The sequence below is a fragment of the Rattus norvegicus genome, chromosome 20 (genome assembly GCF_021556685.1).
Source record: "Rattus norvegicus strain SHRSP/BbbUtx chromosome 20, alternate assembly SHRSP_T2T, whole genome shotgun sequence".
Lineage (NCBI taxonomy): Eukaryota > Metazoa > Chordata > Mammalia > Rodentia > Muridae > Rattus > Rattus norvegicus.
The window spans coordinates 19123694-19145392 of record NC_141553.1 but is presented as its reverse complement, the minus strand read 5'-3'; the positions used below and the strand labels follow the sequence as shown (position 1 = coordinate 19145392).

Here is a 21699-nt window from a genome sequence, read left to right as displayed (position 1 = left end):
AGCTTGCCTCTCCTGGTGGCTTGCCCTTCTGATCTTAGATTTGCTTACTTAGGCAAGCATTGCCTGGCCCTTCGCCCGCAGATCCCTTACAATAAATCTCTCCATGTGTGTGTGTTTCCTGTCGGTTTTGTTTCTGTGGTTGGTTGATCCAGACAAGCACAGAAGGGGTGGTAGGTCACTGAAGGGGATAATTGCCATACTCAGCACCAGTCTGAGATGTGCTTAAGCAGCTCCCCTCCCCTCCCAACTCCTCCTCCCCCATCCACATGTCATTCTCTAAGTACAAGGAGGGGAATACAGCTAACCCCGTTTGCTGACGCAATGGGGACTCTCTGGTCCTCTGGTTTGAGGCTCAAGGCAAACTTAGCAGCCCCTTCCAACCCCCCCCCCCCCGCCCAGTTCGGGTTACCATTCTTCCAGCCTTCTACCTGCCAGTGAGTCAGTAGCCAACTAGGTCGATGCAGGCAAGGTCCCTTGGCTCAACGGGGTTTGAACGCTGCCAGAGCTGTGATGAGGGTGAGCCCTGTGCTGGGAAGTACCCTTTAATGCCTTCAAGGACCGATTTGCATCCTTCTGTGGGAGTCTGTAGCATAGGTGAGTCCCGTGTGCCAGGCCTTTCTGGGCTGGCAACTGAATGGGTTTTGGTTATTGCCTTGCCTGCCACTCACCCCCCTGTACAAATACCAGCAAAGTCAAGCAACACTCACGTGATCAAAGATTGTCTTTCTTAGCGTGAGTTTGAGATTCGTGATGTTAGCTGGTGCAAAGAGGGAGGAGCCAGCCACACTAGACGCCTAGCCACTGAGGAAGACTTAAGGCACTCACGAGACCTGGATCCTTCTGTTAGGAAATCCTTCTTGCACACGAGTCCACCCGTTTGCCGCTGTATTGTTTCTCAGTGTTTGCTAACTTATGGCTTTGTTGTAGCAGATCTCGCTGGCCTTGGATCTTGGGCCCTCAGAAACATTTTAGGAGAGGGAGATGTAACGACCACCGTTTTCCCCAAAGGGCATAATTTCTTTCTTTCTTTCTTTTTTTTTTTTTTGGAGCTGGGGACCGAACCCAGGGCCTTGCGCTTGCTAGGCAAGCACTCTACCACTGAGCTAAATCCCCAACCCCCATCATTTCTTTCTTAAAGCTATATCTTCTACTTGTTTCTTTGGTTTGGGTCTTAATTATTTTGAGATAGAGTCTCACGATGTAGCCTTGGCTGACCTGGAACTTGCTATGTAGCTCAGGCTAGCCTCAAACTCATGGTGATCTGCCTGCCTCACAGTGCTCTGCATTCAGAGTGCTGTGATTAAAACATGTTCATCACTGGGCTCTGCTTACCTACCGGGGTGGTTTGAATTTGAAAGGTCACAAGCTCCTGTCTTAAAGGATTAGTCTCCAGGTGGGAGGGTCTATTTCCTGGCACATGGGGAGATTTGAAGGGGGTCTTAGGAGGAGAAATTAGGTCAGGGTATCCTGTCCTTGCATACTCTCTCTCTCCTTCTCTTGCTCTCTCCTTTTCTGTTTTCTGGCCTCCCATGTCCTCATAGTCTTTGCGGCTATCTCTCTCTCTTTCTCTCCCACCCTCACACACTTAATAAACCACCTTTCCAGGTTTTAAAGGGAAGCCCCTCCTCCCCTTTAAGGCCCTATCACATTTAGATCTCCATTTACTGCAATGGTTTTCAACCTTCCTAATACTGCAACCCTCATGTTCCTCATGCTGTGGTGACCCCCACCACAACCATAAAATTATTTCAGTTGCTACTTCATAACTGTAATTTTGCCACTGTTATGAATCTTAAATGTGAATATCTGATAGCAAGATCCTTCCATGGTGAAATCAGTTTATCGGGCCAAGTAACCCAACAGCCTTCCGTTCCAATTTGCTGGGTGCTGTGATTCTGGGCACTTCTCCTGACATGTCGCCTCCAAGACACAATCTGTCTCAAGTTTTCATATCCACTGTTTTCTTAGGCTGAACGAATTCAGGCACCAATCACCGCGGCCTGCCCGTAAGTGAGCAGTGCTCAGAACTCCAAGAGGTGCCAAGTGTTTGATCTCAATTTTCAGATGAGGAAACTAAGCCTGAGATCCAACAACTCCGTAAGAGGGAAAGCCAAAACTGAGCCAAGCCTGGCTCCGACACTCACCTTTCCCCACAGTGGACTCACCGTTCTTTAATTTCTTAACAAGAAATGGAATAAGATAACTTCCCAGGGCTGCAGTAAGACTAAAGCAGAGCGTGGCTGTCACACGGAGCATCTCCTAGACGAGCTAGCGCACCGCGCATGCTCAGAACCGAAGCTCCTGCCTTTCGTTGTTGTGCTGGAATCTTCTCGAACTGACAGTGGGTAGATCGTGTGGTTATAAGAAAGGGGTCGCTGCTACATAAGTGAAGGTCTCAATTTCTTCCAGGTCCTGTGTGCAGTCTCTTCGTCTCATCTTTTGGAGCGAGACCCGTCACGATCTTTAGTGGCTTCCTGGTGGCTGGAGGCCTGATGCTGAGTAGCCTTGCCCCCAATATCTACTTCCTGTTTTTCTCCTACGGCATCGTTGTAGGTAAGGAGCCGGGTCCCCATGAGCCTTCTGATTCCAGGTCCATATCAGTTCACTGGTACCGTTTATTAAGTCAATCCGAGGAGTAAAAACGTTTCCTAATACCTTCCTTTCAACGACCACCTCCCTCAAAATTGTGGCTCTAGGACATGTGCAGCAGATCCAAGGGCTGCAAGAGATAGCTACATTCGTTTTTGTCGTGGTCCTTTTATGATTTTATGTACACTATTGTTTTGCCTGAGTGGATATCCGTGTACCATGCCTATGCCTGGTGCTCATGGAAGTCGGAAGATGCTAAAGGGCCATTTGGAACTGGGGTTGCAGTTATGAGCTGCCAGGTGGATGCTGGGAAATTGACCCAGGTCTTCTGGGAGAGCAGCCAGTGAGAGAGATGGCTCAGCGGTAAGATTCATCTCTGTAGCACAGGACGAGTGCATTTGGACAGTTCCCTTATGCCCTCTTCAAGGGCTCACGCACAGGAAGATATTTCAAGTTCTCCTCTCTGCCTAGCACCAGCAAGGAAAAGCGAGACCAGAGAACTTTAGCTCGGAGGTTCCTAATGTGGGTCACTTCTTTCTGTTTGTCACCGGGACTTCCGCAACAGTGGACAGGGTTTCAGTTTCTCGCTAGCTCCTCATCCAGCGGTTCGAGTCGATGCACAAAGTGGATTTTAAAAATAAGGCACGAGAGTAAGGAAGACAGCAGAGTGGGGATGCTCGACGAGCAAGGAGTAGAGTCTCAACCCTGAAAATTCCTGAGTCATGAATTGTATTTACACGTGTTTGGTGCTAAAAATCACTAGATAACAGAGTTCCTATCAGGTTCTGTTTACTTTAATTATGCAAATGAAATGATGGCTATTTCCTGTTACATTCACCTTAGAAAGAGTAGCATCATAAGCTTATCCTCAGCCCTCATTTAAATAGTTTTGATATCAAAGATGGTAACCCCCACCATCCCCACCACACACACACACACACACACACACACACACACACACACACACACACTTACTTTGAGACAGGCACTCACTTGCCTTGGGTACTCTGCATCCCGAGTGCTGGGATTAAAGGTATGTGTCACCAATTCCAGCCAAAGACAATTCTGAGTCTCACAAATGTACGGTTGTGCTAAGCAACTGTGATTTTTGGTGGGGTGTTTCAGTTTTGTTTTGTCTTGAAGGAGAATCTCGAGATAAGGCCCATCCTGGCTCTGAACTCTAGATCTTCCTGAATCGGCTTCCCTGGCTGCTTTGGAATTGTGTGTGTGTGTGCTTCAGTAATAAATAATGAAATGAGTTTTATTATGAGGTCGCATATACAATACATATACCATAGGCACAGATGAGAAATAAAAGCGAATACCAAGACCAGGGCTGTTTTCAGTACCGTGTTCTATGTATAGATCACGCATGCTTACATTTCAGTGTCTTTTAATCCTATGCGGTCATGCTAAAGGTCAGAAGTGAGAATCAGGGAGTCAAGTTGCTGGCCATTTAAAGAAGGACAGGCTGAGAAATGTGTAACTTGCCACACAGCAGAAGTGAGGCAGAGGGAAGCCAGTGCCCCGTGCTGGTGATGTATGTGTAGGTGTGCAGAGAGAGACAGGCTGGGGAATTGCAGTGTGACCTTAAAGCACAGGTGGGCTGTGGCTAGTGGATACAGACCGGAAGAGAAAGGAGGGTAGCGGAGGACACACGGAGCCAAACACTCAGAACGGAATACAGTGGATAAGAAACAGTAACTTTAAAAAAAAAAAAAAAAGACTGTGTATGTGTGCATGCGTGCATGTGTGTGTGCATACAGTGCTTGTGGAGGCCAGAAGAGGGCGTCATAGCCCCTGCATCAGGGGTTACAGGAGATTATAGGATGCTTGGGCACTGGTTCTAGGAACCAAATTCAGCCTCCTCAGGAGAGCAGCAAAGTGCTCCAGTCCCCCAGCAGTAGCCTTTTCCTAGATATTTTAAAAATAAGTACACGTCATCTGAGAATCTGCAGCTACGTCAAAGCATCCGACAGAAGCAGCCTGTTGGAAAGTGTTGCATCTTCTGTGGTTTCTATTGCAGAAACACGGAGCGATGCACACCGCAGCTTAGATAGGCAGGCAGTGTGCTGAAGATTCAGGGAGCTGTGAGGAAGTCAGAGTTCCCATGGCCACAGGAGGTCAGAGAGAAAGGCTGAGGTGAACTGGGAGCAGGAGGTGGATCCTTTGGGCAGTGGGCGTGATGAGGAGTTTAGTGTCTGGCCGTGTTACAGATCTCTCTGAAGAAGAGCCAGAGAGTCTTCAGAGGCCATCCATGTTTTCCGAGCCATCGAAGAGAGTAGCAGTGAGAATGCACACACCTTAGGGAATGATGGGTGTGTTTAAAGGCTGTGAAGGTGAGATAAAGAGAATTGTATAAGCTGGTTTGAAGGAGAAATCCTTGGCCACACTGATCTAATCTAAGGCGGCCTTGGTCCAAAATGAAACTAGCTGTAGAGGTCCTTGTTGGAAGTGTGTGCGTACACGCATGCATGCGTGCGTGCGTGAGTAGTGTGTGTGTGTGTGTGTGTGTGTGTGCGCGTGTGTGTTTGCAATGGCTTTTGTGCAGGTCATGGTTTGCAGAGTCATTTGTGAAGGGTTCTTGACAGTTCTCACTTTCAGGGACATATGCCTGAGGTCCTGGTCTTCATAGCTCCTAGCTGTGTGTGTGTATGTATGTATGCATGCATGCATGTATGTATATACATATATGTATGTGCATATAATTTTATGAATGTATATGTGTGAATGTATATATGTATGCATGTATATTTGTATGAATATATATGTATGTATGTATGTATGTATGCCTGCATGTATATTTGTGTGCATATATATGTATTTGTTTATATACTTGTATGTATGTGCATTCATATATGCATAGGTATATATGTACGTATGTATGTGTGTATATATAAATGCATGTATGTGTGTGTATTTTTGTTTTGTTTAATGGCTGGATGACAAGGACTCCATTTGGAGTACACTTTCACAGGGTGGGGTTATATTAAAAAGAAAGATTCTGGAGTTGGGTCTCATCCAGATGGAGATGCAAAAGCGTACAGTGGGTGGAAAGGACTCAGGGCCATTGGATTATATTTCCTGTTCACCCTGTGTTTAAACACAGAGCACAGTTACGTTTTGCTTGTGTCTTAAATACTCAGCAGTGCAGGCTTTAAAGAGTCCATTATGTCTGTTCATTGTCCATGGTACTATGCCACATGAGGTCAAATAAATATAAATATATATACACACATATATAAATATATTATGAATAATACATAATATAATAAAAATACAAATATATATATACACACATACGTACACTTTATACATTCAACCCCCTTTCCCTCCTCCTTCCCCTTTGCCTCCTACTAGTCCCCTAGACCCTCTAGAATCTAGGAGCCACAGTTGAGAGAAAACACAATGTTCCTGACAATGACCGAGTTTGCCTAAATGTGGTTATTCCGTGTCAAAATTATCATGCTTCTTAGACAATTTTCGCTGCTAGAATTTGACCAAAGCTTACCGACCACCAGAGAATGCTTTAAGACAATAGTTTGGAAACTATAATGTCTTAGGACTTTTGAATTTTCTTAGACCTCTAGGGAAGTTTAGATGTATGGACTATATATTTACTTCCTGTATCGTGTTTTAGTATATTACATATAAAATATAATACATTTAGGGCTGAGGAGACAGAGGCCTCGGCCATTAAGAGGACCCATATGTAGCTCCCAACACTCTCGGCAGGCAGAGCACGACTGCCTGTCTGCACCTCTGGGGGACTGGCTGCCCTCTTCCGCCTTCACAGACAACAGGGTTCAGGCAGTTATACTGACATGGCATACCTACGGTGTGCCAGCATACAGACCATGAGCACACAGGATACATATAAATTGAAAACAAAATAAATCTTAACAATTAATAAATACAAATGTAAAAGGTTAATTAATTTTTAAAGTTTTTTTTTAAAATTCATTTATCTTTTTTTTTTCCCTTCCAGACAGAGTCTCTCTATAGAGCCCCGGTTGTCCTAAAACTCACTCTGTAGACCAGGCTGTCCTTGAAATCACAGGGATCCGCCTGCTTCTGCCTCCCAAGTGCTGGGATGAAAGGTGTGCACTACCACACCCGGCTGTTAATTTGTCTTTATTTCGTGTGTGTGTGTGTGTGTGTGTGTGTGTGTGTGTGTGTGTGTGTGTGTATGTGATTGCATGAGCCTTGGCCTTATGTTCACAAACTGCTTTAGTTTATCACAGTTGTGACAAACGTCTGAGCATCACAGATGGCGAAGGATTCCCTTTGGCTCCCATTTTCAGAGGTGTCAGCCCATCATGGTTGAAAGACCAGAGAGCAGAGAGAGAATTCTCTGTCAGTGACTTTCTTAACTCTCCCTTTGGTCCATCCGAGCACCAGCTATGGATGTACCACCCACATTCAGGCTGCGTCTCCCCGCAGGAAAGGCCCACACAGACATAGCCAAGGTCTATGTTCCCTTGGGTGCTTCTTAATGCAATCAAATTGAGAGCCAGGATTCACCACTCGAGTCTGGCTTCCTGAAGACGTGTTCTCCTGTGTCTGTCTTTACTGCCTGCTGCAGGGAGTGCTGTTGAAGCATGCAAGGAAAATATGGACGAACAGACACATACACATACACATACACATACACATACACATACACAAACTACACACACACACACATACACACACACACACCACATACACATATACACACACACACCACACACACATACACACACACCACATATACATACCACACACACATACACACACACCACATACACACCAAACACACATACACACACCACACATACGTACCACACACACATACACACACACACACCACATACACACCAAACACACATACACACACCACACATACATACCACACACACACATACATACATACATACACACACCACACACATACCCCCCCACATACCACACATACACCACACACATACCACACACACATACTGCACACATACACACATACCACACACATACACACATCACACACATATACCATACACACATCACACACATACCACACACATCCCATACAATACATAGCACACACACATATAAATATACACATACACACAATCACACACACATACCACCCCCATACACACATATCACACCCACTTACCACACACAACACATACACACACACATACATCACACATACCACACACATACTACACATATACCACACACATACCACACACATACACACACACACATCACACATACCACACGCATACACACACACACAAGTGCGCACGCGCGCGCACACACACACACACACACACACACACACACACTCATAACTCTATGTGGTTTTTGTGCACATGAGTGGAGGTTCCCACAATGGCCAGCCAAGGGAGTCAGATCCTCTCAGCCTGGATTGGGCAGTTGTAGGCTGGGACCTGGGACCAGACTTGGGTGCGCTGCAAGTGTTGTCTTAACAGCTGAACCATCTTTCCAGCCTCACGAAAGCAGTTATTTGATTTTTCTTTGATATTGAAGCAAAACTTGGTAGGAGGTAGGTTCACCGTGATGCAGAGCCTGATCCCTCGGAGGTACACCTCCATCCGTGGTGATGTGGCGTCTGTTGGTTTATTCTGTGCTTGGAGAAGATCTGTATCCAAACCTGATCCAAACACCGCAAATTGCTTGTTTGAAAAATACTGGTTCTCCAAGAAATAAAAGAACCTTAAAATGCTAACACATTTTATGATAAAACGCCCAAAGTCATTTCTATTATTGTCACCAACTCAGTGGGCATGGCGGTGCATGTGGGCTGTGCCAGAACTCAGGAGGCTCCGGCAGGAGGATTGGAAGTCTGAGGCTGAGGGAGTTTGCAGGGTGTGGTTGAGCACTGAGTTCCCAAAACGCTTACTCTGCGTTTGTTAAAGCCACGTTGTCTATTTACTCGGAGTCTAGGTAGTTAAGCAGTGAAAATTACCTCAGCGCAGTCAATAAGTGGTTTATTTATGTGCTATTCCTCGAGTGGTCATCAAGACCAGATAACCTAGCAGAGAAAGATAAAATGTAAGTGCCGGGAAGCCAAACGAGAGACTAATGGGAAAAAGCAGAGTTTCTGGCCAGAGTTTCCCGGTAGTGATAGAAACTGAGCAATAAAAAGCCAACAAGCTAGAAACAACCAGGAGAAGTCAAAAGGTGGCTGCAAGGCTACTCTTAATTATGGAGATTTTCAAACTTACAGTGAATTGGAGAATATCAACGGATGGACTTAGAGATAAAAGCTTTGTGGGCAGAGCCTTTGTTTTGGTGACTGGGGTGTGAAACAGCAAGGGGAGGAGCTTAAAGGTGTTTAGGGGAGGGCTAAGGAGATGGCTCAGTGGTTAGGAGCACCAGGCTGCTCCTCCAGAGGACCTGGGTTCGATTCCCAGCGCCCACGTTGGGTAATTCACAACCGCCAGCAACTCCAGCTCCAGAGGAATCCAGTTCTCTCTTTTGGGCTCCAGCGGCACCTGCACACATGTGTGCAAACATGTGCATCCACATACATAAAAGAAAAATTTTTTTTTTAAAAAAATTGTTAAGAGGCCGCAGAGGAAGAACAGAGCCACCTCGAGGACTTAGATGAGACAGAGGGCTGGGATGTGGTCACAATTAAGTTTCGATATATGGTGGATGGCTTCATCATTTACTGTGTCTTCCTTGTGTCTCAGTCACACATAAAGTGTTCTCTTATACTTCAGAAATTAGGCCATTTGTTTAAAACTTGACCCTGATGTTAATGGGAGGTGGGGTGGAAAATGGTGTTTTACCCAAATGAATGTTTTCCCAACTATTCATTCAGTCTGTAGTACTGACAAGGAGGGGTTTTGGGACTCTGGAGTTTGTCAACCCGATCCAGAGCTTTCCCTTGTTTTACATTAAAACTGTGCGCCTATCTGAATTCCCACTGTCTTCTTGTGTTCAGGTCTCGGATGTGGCTTACTATACACGGCGACGGTGACCATCACATGCCAGTATTTTGACAGCCGCCGCGGCCTCGCCCTTGGCCTGATTTCAACAGGTACCTTTTCAAAATTAAGTTGAGTATTGTCACACGTTAATGTTCGAAACCAGGTGACTAGGTGTAAAACACGTGTGTGTAAACCAACCCCTACCCACCTGCCAACCAGAAAGCAAGATGGCTTTTTACAGTAAAATTGCTTTCTATAACACTACTAGAGGGTTAGTTTTGTTTTCTACGGTAACTATGGGAATAGCTCTCAAAAACCCCAAGATCCAAACCGGGATCTGGTAGCCCTAGGCTTAAATCCAAGGCAGAGGCAGGCAAATCTTTCTGAGTTTGAGGCCAGGCCAGCCTAGTGTACAGAGCAAGTTCTGGGACAGCCAGAGCCATAGAAACCCTGTCTTGAAAAACAACCCCACAACCTCTCTCTCTCTCTCTCTCCCTCTCTCTCTCTCTCTCTCTCTCTCTCTCTCTCACACACACACACACACACACACACACACACACACACACACATCCCTGCTGCTGAGATCTGTAAATGTCAAATCTGAGTACTATACTTCAGTGCGATGTATGTAGAAGAAGCTTCCAGGTCCAGGGTGCTGGCAGCCATATTCAGGAAGGGGTTTGGATGAAAAGCAGAGAATCCTAAAATCTGCTCTGAGAAGGAAGGAGGGGAAAGAAATGAAACAATTTATCCTCCAGCCACTGCCTGAGAGTCTGAGCTTAGCCTTTCCACAGAATGTAGAACTCACAGCTTGCCTAAGGGCTTGATCTCTGAGCAGGACCTTACTCACTGACTTATCTACACATCCAAACAACACACCCTCTTATCTAGCAGATGATCCCCGAAGGCATAACGTATAAACTTCAAGCCAGGCTCGGGTAGCTCACTTCTTCCAGTTCACACTTGGGTTTGGTGTGGCTGGATCGGATCGTGCCCCTGCAGCCAGTCTGGACTATAGGTAGAGAGGACCTGTCTCAAACAGAGAAAGACATATATAAGACTCGAATATAATTTCTGGGCTCCTCAAGATATTTCGAAGTGCTATTTCATGTGTTAGATGGATTAAAAAAAAAAAAGTTAAGGTAGTTTCAGTTTCTGTGACCAATATTTTATCAGCCTAATCAGGGCAGAGGTTTTCAATCTGTGGGTCGCGACACGACCCCTTTGGGGACTCAACCTACCCTTTTAAAGGGGTCTTATGTCAGAAATCCTGCATATCAGATATTTGCATTATGATTCCCAACAGTAGCAAAATCATAGTTAGGAAATGGCAATGAAAATAATGCTATGGTAGGGAGTCACCATAACTGGATTTATTAAAGGGTCGCAGTGTTAGGAAGGTTGAGAACCATTGGTTTAGGGGGTGAGCTGATAAGTTAGCAACAAGTTCAGTTAACCCAAGCTAGTTAGTTGGTTTTGGGGGGGCGTTGAGGGTAGGGAGGGGTCCCGAGAGGTCTAACTCACCAAGCTGCCACATCTCAACCGTTACCTGGCACTTAGATCTTCAGTAACGCCTTGTTCTTGAGGCTATCCAGGGCCACAAGGAGAAGAACCAACACTGTAGGTAGGAAATGGGAGCTGTGGTCCAGGACGAGAAGAGGCTGGGATCTGAGAAAACGGCTGAGACTAAAACCAGAGAAGGAACACAAAACAGATGGTTAGGATTCCAGAGCAGTGGGAAGGTAGTTTAGAACACTATCACCCAGAAATGTGAAGTAATTGTGGTCCAGAAACCCGAAGGATAAAATAAAGGGCGTGTGTGTGTGTGTGTGTGTGTGTGTGTGTGTGTGTGTGTGTGAAAGTGCTACTTAGTTGCGTGTATGTCTGTGTGTGCGTTTGTGCATGTGAGTGCAGGTACCCACAGATGCCAGTAGAGGGCGTCAGATCCCCTGGAGCTGGAACAACCAATATGTTCTCCACACACTTGAAAATGCAAGTCTTCTACAAGAGCAGGAAGAGTTTTATTCCAAATTAAAGATGGATTTTTTTTTTTTTGGTTCTTTTTTTCGGAGCTGGGGACCGAACCCAGGGCCTTGCGCTTCCTAGGCAAGCGCTCTACCACTGAGCTAAATCCCCAACCCCTGGATTTTTTTTTTAAACAGTATATTCTTGTTATGGGTCCTTCTTCCCTCAACTCCTCCTAGAGTCTCCCTACCTCCCCCACATTCTCATTAGAAAACAAACAGGCATCCAAGAAAATAAATAAATAATCATAAAAGAAGATAAAAATAAAAGCAAATAAACCTGAATATGACAAAACAAAAAAACCAAGAGCCAACGAAGAGCCCAAGAAACGCACATAGACACAGAAAAGCACACATGAGAATGCATAGAAATCACCTCAAAACACAAGCAGAAGATTTGTAGGACAAGAAAACACGGGGAAAAAAACCTGCCCAGAGAAAGCATTATGAAACAACAAACAAAGAACCAACAACAAAACACCTCCAAAAATACCATAGAGTTTCTTTTGTGTTGGCCAGTTGCTAGAGAAAACTTAACTTTTTCTTTTGCAAGTGGTTATCCATTGGAGCCAGCTTCTGGGCTAGGGGTAGGGGATACGGGTGTGACTTGTGCCCACTTCCTCTCTCATTGCTGTAGGAAGTGCTTTTAGCCGTGCTGTGAAACTAGACTTCTGTCATTCGCTGGCTGGTGGTGTTTTGCCTGCCATGTGTGTCTTTGCACCACATTCGTGCAGTGCCTGAGGCCACCAGTAGGGGGCGTTGGATTCCACCTGAAAGTGCAGTGACAGATGGTTGGGAGCCGTCCTGTGGGCGCTGGGAATTGAACCTGGGTCCTCTGCAAGAGCAGCCAGTACCCTTCCTTGCTGCATATCTCTGCTCTGTGCCTCCATTTTCTGAACTGTAAAATGGGAATAGTAAATATCAGACTTGACGCTTGATTGTGCGGACTGCAAAGGCACGCATCGACTGGGGGTGGGGGGCAGCGGTTGCAATTATGATCAAAATATCCCATCCTGTTCAAACTCACTGACGCCGGAGTTACTGAAGGTGTCCTGTTGTTGCGTGACTCTCGCTTTGCACTCTGTGCAGAGGGCAGGGCAGAGGGCCTGCACGGTAGCACAAGTCCAAAAGGCAACACCCGCGGGCAGTCGAGGATTGAAGGGGTTTTCGGTTTCAACCTACGGGAGGCAGGCGATTTGAAAGTGAGGCCAAGGCGCGCGATTCCCTGTTATCTATGGAGATCTCTGCAAAACAGTCACAGTACTCAGCAGGCTGAGGCAGGAGGAATGCGAGTTCAAGCTCTGCTCTGGGTACACTGTGGGGAGCCTGTATCAAAACAGCAGCGAAACCGGGAAGGTTGTGGGCTGTGATCTTCCGGAGCGGTGGGCAGAGGTTAGAGAACTGGCCTCTGGTCCAGTCTGCTTGACTGTCTGTTCTTGTGCATTGCGTAGGCTTGGATTTCTATTTTTAGCCTTATTTTAAAAAGTGAAAAGAACGTTTCACTGTCTGTATACATTCAGGGAAACCAAGTGTCCATAAATAGCTGGCTATCTGCTGTCTGGTGTCTCCGTGTTTCCGGGAGAGTTCAGTACTGAGAACAGACCGGCACTGGATGACTAATGTTGTCTTAAGTGTTTGTTCTCTGGTCTCTTACGGAAAAGCTTGAAACAATTGGTATTGATGAGCTAATTAACGCGCATGCGTGCGTGCGTGCCTCTTACCGTTGGAGGCTCCCTAAGCACCAATTATTTTTTTCCTGTCTGTAGCCGTGTGAGATCCAGACTCCGATGAAAGCGTAATTAGTGTGTTCTCTCACTCTGCTCTTTTACGCCGACTATTTTTTCAATTAAGATGTTCTTGGAGACGATTAAAAATTAGAGCTTTGCGTTTTCCAAAACTCCACGAGGAAACTCTGAGATTGGTTCCGGTCGCCTGGAAGAGTTCCCACATCTTCTCTAAGGCACCGCCATGTTCTCGTGGGATACAGGCTTAGATACCCAATTTGGCCTGCCCGGTCCCACCGGACATTGTAGCAGTTCAGTAGTATCGACTGAAGTGATTTGCTAGTTCAGGATATTGGCAGGCGGATTCTGTTGGTGAGCAATGGCAATTGCTTTTCGACTTAAGAGCAAAGCAGAACTTGGAATTTTAACTTGTATTTCTTTACTCCTCTCTGTCTCTCTCTCTCTGTCTTTCTCTCTGTCTCTCTCTCTGCCTTTCTCTCTGTCTCTCTATCTCTCTGTCTCTCTCTCTGCCTTTCTGTCTCTCTCTGTCTCTGTGTGTGTGTGTGTGTGTGTGTGTGTGCGTGTGCGAGCGTGCATACATGCGTGCATTCGTGGGTGAGTATAGGCACCTACTTGCCACACACAGCTCATTGTGGTCATAAGAAAGAAAACTTGCTGAAGATGGGAGTCACAGGGTTTGAACTCAGATCCTTAGGTGTGCCAGTCCATCTCTCTGCCCCCCAAACAGAACTCGAAAAACACCGAGAACATGCTTAAGGGGCTGGGGGGATGGCTCAGCAGTTAAGAACATAGCTACTTTTCTAGAGAACCCAGGTTCAGTTCCAAGCATCTACATATGGCAAAGCCATATGTAACTGCAGTTCCAGGGGGATCCAATGTCTTCTTTGGGCTCTCTTGTGGTGCACAGACAGGCACGTAAGCAAAACACTATACACAATAAATTTAAATCTTTTAAGAACACCTTTAGTGTGTAACGGTGTGGCATCTTGTTACAATCTGTAGACAGAAGTCACAAACTGTGTGAAGAAACAGAAGATCTGTCTTGAAGTTCTGCTTCATTCTTTGTTTTCTGAACAGCTCTTAGCTGCTGAAAAGTGCACCACTTTTCAAAGACAGAGAAGGGATTGAGTTTGTTTATTAATTATTTTTATTTTCTGTGCATGTGTGTCTTTGCTCCACATTCGTGCAGTGCCTGAGGCGACCAGTAGGGGGCGTTGGATTCCACCTGAACTGCACTTACAGATGGTTGGGAGCCGTGCTGTGGGCGCTGGGAATTGAACCTGGGTCTTCTGCAAGAGCAGCCAGTACCCTTCCTCGCTGCATATCTCTGCTCTATGTTATAGTTTTTGATGCGATGGGTTTTTAGAGCATGTGTACTGTGATCATGTAATGCAGACTTTTAAAATTTAACTTGTCTACATTTTCCTGCTGTTTCAAGACATTTCCTAGTGACATTTAAATTTTTTAAATGCTCATTTAAAAAAAAAAATTGAAATAAGAGCCCAACAAGAACAGCATAAATTAAACAGCACTGCGGTGTGCTTAGGAGATCGATGCTTGAGGAGACTTCTTGTCCCTGTACGATGTATTCTGTAAGTGAAATACTCCATCAATCTCCCCTCAGCCTTTTCTTATACATCTATTAATGCGTTAAGGATATAAATCACGGGTTCCGGTGAGTCTGCAAAGAATTTAAGTGATCAAACCAATATAAATATCCTAAAATTAACCCATCAGCAGTCAGCACGGAGCTCACTACATACATTTGCATTTAATGCAAAATGCAGCCAAAGAACATTTGCTAAGAACACGAGGACCAGCAAGATGACCCAGAGGGTAAAGACACTCCACGGAGTTCAAGTCCTGATACTCTCTTAATAGAAGGAGAGAACGGACTGCCAAAAGTTGTCACACACACACACATACATACACACACACACACACACAGACTTACATAGAAACAGACATAGACAGATACACACATGGACAGATAGACAACAGAGATAGACCAGGCACACAGAGCCAGACAGTCTCACATACACACACACACACACACACACACACACACACACACAATCAGACTTACATAGAAACAGACATAGACAGATACACACATGGACAGATAGACAACAGAGATAGACCAGGCACACAGAGCCAGACAGTCTCACACACACACACACACACACACACACACACACACACACACAATCAGACTTACATAGAAACAGACATAGACAGATACACACATGGACAGATAGACAACAGAGATAGACCAGGCACACAGAGCCAGACAGTCTCACACACACACACACACACACACACACACACACTCACACTAACACTCACATTAACACACTCAGAGACACAGACATACATAGAGACAAACAGACACACAAACACAAAGACACAGAGACAGACACATAGAGACAGACACACACATACACACACTAACACACACAGAAACATACACACACAGAAACATACACACACAAAGAGACAGACACAGACACACATAGAGACAGACAGACACATACTCACACATACAGACACACATAGAGACATACAAAAACACACACATAAATACACTAACACAGACACACAAAGAGACAGACACACACAGACACACTAACACACAGACACACAAACATGCACATATAGACAGAGACATAAATACAATAACACACACAAAGACACACTAACACACACAAGGAGACAGACACACACACAAAGAGACAGACACAGAGACACATACATACACACTAATACACACACAGACAGAGACATAAATACAATAATACACACACAAAGACACTAATACACACAAGGAGACAGACACAGAGACACATACACATAAACACACACACAGACACACATAGAAATAGATACAAAAACACATACACATAAATATACTAACATACAGACACACATAGAGACAGATACATAAATACACTAACACACACACAGAGACAGATACAGACATACATAGAGACAGACAGACACACACACACTCATACTCACACTCTGGAAAGTGCATGGCCATATAAAAATCCATACTCACAAACAAATGTAGTTTTAAAATTAAAAAATCAACTCCAGGGGTTTCTGGAGTTGGGCTGACTGAACAGAGTCCTGCTTATGTTATTTACAACTCTGAGATCTGTGGTAAAATTTTCAGATTCTCTCGCCCTTACTTGCTCTGTGGATTGGGGGGTATAGTAGGATGTTCTCAATAAGGCCATTGAAAATGATAAGGAAGACCGTGTATTCAGAGTATACAACAGGGAGCTGACTCAGGAGGTAAAAGCATCGATGACTTTCACAGAGGACCGAGTTCAGTTCCCAGCACCCGCATCAGGCAGTTCACAGCCGCCTGTAATTCCAGCCACTGGGATCTGATACCTTCATGTGGCCTTTGTAGGCACCCACTACACACACACACACACACACACACACACACACACACACACCATCATCATCACCATCACCACCATCATCATCATCACCATCTAAAAATTAGGCTAAACCCTGGGGCTGAAGAGATGGCTCAGTGGTTAAGAGCATTGGTTGGTCTTGTTGAGGTAGAAATCTCGGCTCACGTCTGGACAAACCATATCAAACCAATATGGTTCCACGTGGAAAGGTTTAATGAGAGAAGAAGAGTAGAAGAGGAGAGGGATAGAGGCTGGCCATGAGTGTGTGGAGGGAAGTGGGGAGGGAAATGAGGAGAGACAGGACAAAGGGGAAAAGGGGAAGAGCAGGGAGCAAGAGAAGAAAGAGCAAAAGAGAATGAAGTGGGGGGAAGCAGCCCCCTTTATAGTGCCAGGCACAGCTGACTGTTGCCAGGTAACTGTGGGGGTGGGGCTTAGACAGAATGCCAACAGGTCTTAAAAAGGATCCGACACTGGTTCCCAGCTCTCACATGGCAACTAACAACTGTCCCTGGAGTTCCAGGGGATCCAGTGCCTTCTACTGGCCTCCATGGGCACTGTGCATGCGTGGCACACATATAACCATGGAAGAAAAACAGGCACACGCATCCTTTAAAAATAAAATAAATCCTAAATGCAGATAGGGTCTTTGAACATTATGAAGATGGACGCCCTATCCATTCTGACGTACTGTCATCCAAGTGTACCTGTATGTTAAAACAAAGACCCCGTGAGTACCAGTGTAAATAATAGGCATAATCATAATGCCACCAATGTGTGTTCTAAAAAGTGATCAAGACTGAACCGGTCTCCCTCTCTTACAGGTTCGAGTGTGGGGCTATTCATCTACGCCGCTCTGCAGAGGATGCTGATTGAGTTCTATGGCTTGGATGGGTGCCTGCTCATCGTGGGAGCTTTAGCTTTAAACATTCTAGCCTGTGGTAGCCTCATGAGGCCCTTACAAACCTCCGACTGTCCTTTTCCTGAAAAGATAGCTCCGGAGAATGTTCCAGACAGATACTCCATATACAACGAGAAAGAGAAGAACCAAGAAGAAACTATGACCTTCCAAGACAAGGGCTACAGTAACGAAGATAAATGCTTGCCCAATGGTGACTGGGGAAGGGAGACTTCCCTTCCTAAAAACCCTACAGGCGCTGCGCACACCAAGGAGCCCGAGCCGTACAAAAAGAAGGTCGTGGAACAGACTAATTTTTGCAAGCAACTTGCCAAGAGGAAATGGCAGGTATATAGGAACTACTGCGGAGAGACCGCGTCTCTTTTTAAAAACAAAGTCTTCTCCGCGCTTTTCGTCGCCATCTTGCTATTTGACATCGGAGGGTTTCCACCGTCGCTGCTCATGGAGGACGTCGCGAGAAGTTACCACGTGCGGGAAGAAGATCTTACCATACCTCTCATCTCCATTTTCGGCATCATGACAGCCGTGGGCAAGCTTCTTTTAGGCATCCTGGCTGACTTCAAGTGGGTCAACACCTTGTATCTCTACGTAGCTACCCTGATCATCACTGGCCTGGCCTTGTGCGCAATCCCTCTTGCCAAGAGTTACGTCACGCTGGCAATCCTTTCTGGGATCTTGGGTTTCCTTACTGGTAATTGGTCCATCTTCCCGTATGTGACCACGAAGACTGTGGGGATTGACAAATTAGCCCACGCCTATGGAATACTCATGTTCTTTGCTGGACTTGGGAACAGCCTCGGGCCACCCATAGTTGGTAAGATGCTCAGTTCACCGTTCTTCCTATACTTCAAGTCAGAAACGTTCTTAGCAATAGCATAGATTTGCTGAAAGCAAAATGGACTATTTCACGGTAGTTAATTCAAGATTATTTTTTGACAGGGCTGGGGATGTAGCCCCACTCGTAGTGTTTGCCTAGCTTGCAGGAAGCCCGTGGTTTATTCTCCCGATCTGTCTAAAACCAGGGGTGGTAGCTCAAACCTGTAACCCTGGCACTTGGGAGGGTCTAAAGTGTGAAGTTCAAGCTCATATTTGGTAGATGGTGAGTTTTAGGTCAGCCTGGGCTACATGAGTCCCTAACTCAGTGTACACACACACACACACACACACACACACACACACACACGTATTCATACATGCACTTGCACACACATTCACACATACATGTATACACGCGTGCATGTACAGATGCACAAACATGCATGCACACGCACACATGCACATGTATGCGCACACACATACATGCACGCACACTCACACGCACATGCCTGTAATAGAGTCGAATAAGCTGATATACCTCCTCTGACTTTGTTCTCATTCTTTAGTTGGAAGAAATGACAAACACTAGCCTCAAAGATGTAACAGACTCCTCTCTTAAAGCACAGGCAGCCATGTTGGAAGCAGGTGGGAGCATGCACACGGTTTCTATGAAACTTACGTTGTTCTAACCACTCTCTCCTCAGGTTGGTTCTATGACTGGACCCAGACCTATGACATCGCCTTTTATTTCAGTGGCTTCTGTGTCCTGCTGGGGGGCTTCATCCTGCTGTTAGCCATCTTGCCCTGTTGGGGTATGTGCAACCAAAGGCTCCCTAAGCCAGCAGCACCAACAACCTTTTTCTACAAAGTTGCCTCTAATGTTTAGAGGGATATTAAAAGGCCTTATTTTCTCTATTTTTCTACTTTATACCATACAGCAATATTTGTATGTATGTATGAATATATGTATGTAACAAATTGTTAAGCAGGTTCTCAAGAGTCATGATCTTATAGCAAAACGTCTCTGACTGACTCTGAGGGAGAACGTACTCTCGCACACCCTGTCTCTGTGTGCCGTGTGTATAACCTCGATCCCTTGTCTTCCCCTCGCCCCTGAGAAGCGGGACTGTTCCGTTTCACCATTGTTCGTGAGTTCAGGATCTAAGACCGTTGATTAGCTTCACGCACTTTTCTCTGGGTGAAGTTTAAAGTCTCTGCTCTCCCTCTGAGTTCTCCAAGGTGCTCAGTGGGTTCTGTCTTAAACCGTGCACTCCTCATGATTGGACTTGTGTGAAGGAGTAACGACTGTCTCCTCGACGTCAGACCTGCAAGTCCAGAGAAGTCCGTTTCATTTCCGGAAACGAAAGTGGTTGCAACATCACTAAGATGTCGAAGACCTCTTCAGGCAAGACACTTTAAATCACAGCTGTCTGACGTCCGTTTTCTCTTTTACTGTGCTTGATGAAGTACTGTGGGGCAATTTGGTGTCCACTGCCTTCCAACTTGCTCAATTCCTCCAGCAGCCCACCCGCATGGCTGGCTCCTAGGACCTCGCTCCCGGGTGTCGATCGGCATCCGCTCCGCTGAGGTCTCCTAAGAGCTGCTGGTTTGCCGGGTTCCAGCTTGGAAATACACCTTTGAACCATTCCATCTGGCAAATGGGAAGCGCCTGTTTGCTTTGAGTGCCCTGAGAAAGGGTTGCAAGGCTCTCGCATGTCTTCCAAATGAAGCTCGTGGTGGTTTCTCTTGGGCTTTTCCCACTATTGCATTTCTATCCGTGGATGGTGCTAAACCATGATGCTCTCAGTCCATAGATGTAGGAAAGGACAGAGCAAAGAGAAATTGCTACTCTCATCCAACCTTATCTAATCCAAAGAACAATGTTTGAGGGTGAAAATGTTTAATGAATGGGCATTTTTTTTCTCTATATAGAAATGGGTTTCAACTTTGGTATGCCTGAAACGTCTCCTGTAAAAACCTCAGTGCTTGGTACTACGCTGTTTTGTTTTGTTTCATTTTTTGAAACAGGGTTTCTCTACATAGCCTTAGCTATCCAGAACTTGCTTTATAGACCAGGCTGGCCTTGAACTCAGAGCCACCTGCCTCTGCCTCCCCAGGACCATGATTAAAGGCAGGAGCACCTTTCCTGGCTAGGTCTATGTTTTGGATTTTAATTCTGCATGTTGGTCCAAGCATCTGGACTTTAACGAACTCTGCAAGGATTCTGGTGACAGGGCCCGAGGACAGCTTTGGCAACAGTAAGCCTAGGCAGAAGCTCAGGGGAGCAGGGAGGGCAAGCATACCAGGCAGGAAGCCCGGAGTTCATATTCCCAGCACCACAGGGAAAAAGAAATAAATCAGATTGGCGGTAGACAACCATTTTTTTCCCTCTCTTGAGCGATAGGGGAAAATAAAAGATAAACCATGCAGTCAGGTATTAGAAAACAAACAGCCAAGGGTTCTTTAAGTAATGGCTCCCTTTCCGTTGTGCCAAAATTGTCCTCTCATTTTTTTTTTTAAATATGTGAAATTATTTTCTACGTCACCGCCTTCCTTTGCAGGCGCCTGAAGCACTTTATTACGCATCCCCAAGAGCACCACCCGGAAGGCAATAAGCAACTATGTCCAGTGTCATCAAATACAAAGATTTCATAGCATTGTCTTACAATAAATAATGGAGCTCAAAGCACATGGGACTTGTGTTCTGCACTCGGACTTCTGGAAAGTTCTTTGTACCTCATTCTCCAGTCTATCAAAGGCAGTAACTAGAACCTTACTCCAGCTCCAGGCGATCCGACAACTTCTTCTGTCTCTCATAGGCACCGGTATTTTGGTCACACACACACACACACACACACACACACACACACACACACAAATAAAAATAAAAAAGATATCTTTAAAATTTAGAGCTATGATTTTTTAAGCAAAATAAATAAAAAAGAAATAAGCCTTCTACTCTTTTGTATTTAAAGTCTTGTTTTAGTCAATATTGTGTTCATGATTCTGGGCAACCTGAGAGGTTTGATTTTGCTCACGTGTCCACGGTCATCAATGTTGACACTTGTCCTTTGTCATCGATATTACCCGTGTATGCATGAGCCATTGTGTAGGGAATGGGTTTTAAGTTATGATGAAATATTTTTGGCTGGTTTTTTTTTTTTTCTCTACTTACCGTTTTTCTTTCCCACTACGGTGACACGCCACGTGAATTTAAATATATAAATTCTC

At 45.4% G+C, this 21699-nt stretch overlaps 1 protein-coding gene across 1 annotated transcript in view; it reads left to right on the top strand.

The window, feature by feature from the left end:
- Slc16a9 (solute carrier family 16, member 9) overlaps positions 1 to 21437 on the top strand; it is a 41258-nt gene extending 19821 nt beyond the window's left edge. Inside the window, exons 3-6 of the mRNA NM_001421109.1 lie at positions 2410 to 2553; positions 9551 to 9646; positions 17558 to 18466; positions 19173 to 21437. Coding sequence (NP_001408038.1) covers positions 2410 to 2553; positions 9551 to 9646; positions 17558 to 18466; positions 19173 to 19354 — 1331 coding nt within the window. The 3' untranslated portion in view covers positions 19355 to 21437. The remainder of the gene's footprint in view (positions 1 to 2409; positions 2554 to 9550; positions 9647 to 17557; positions 18467 to 19172) is intronic.
- Positions 21438 to 21699: the final 262 nt, after the last annotated feature.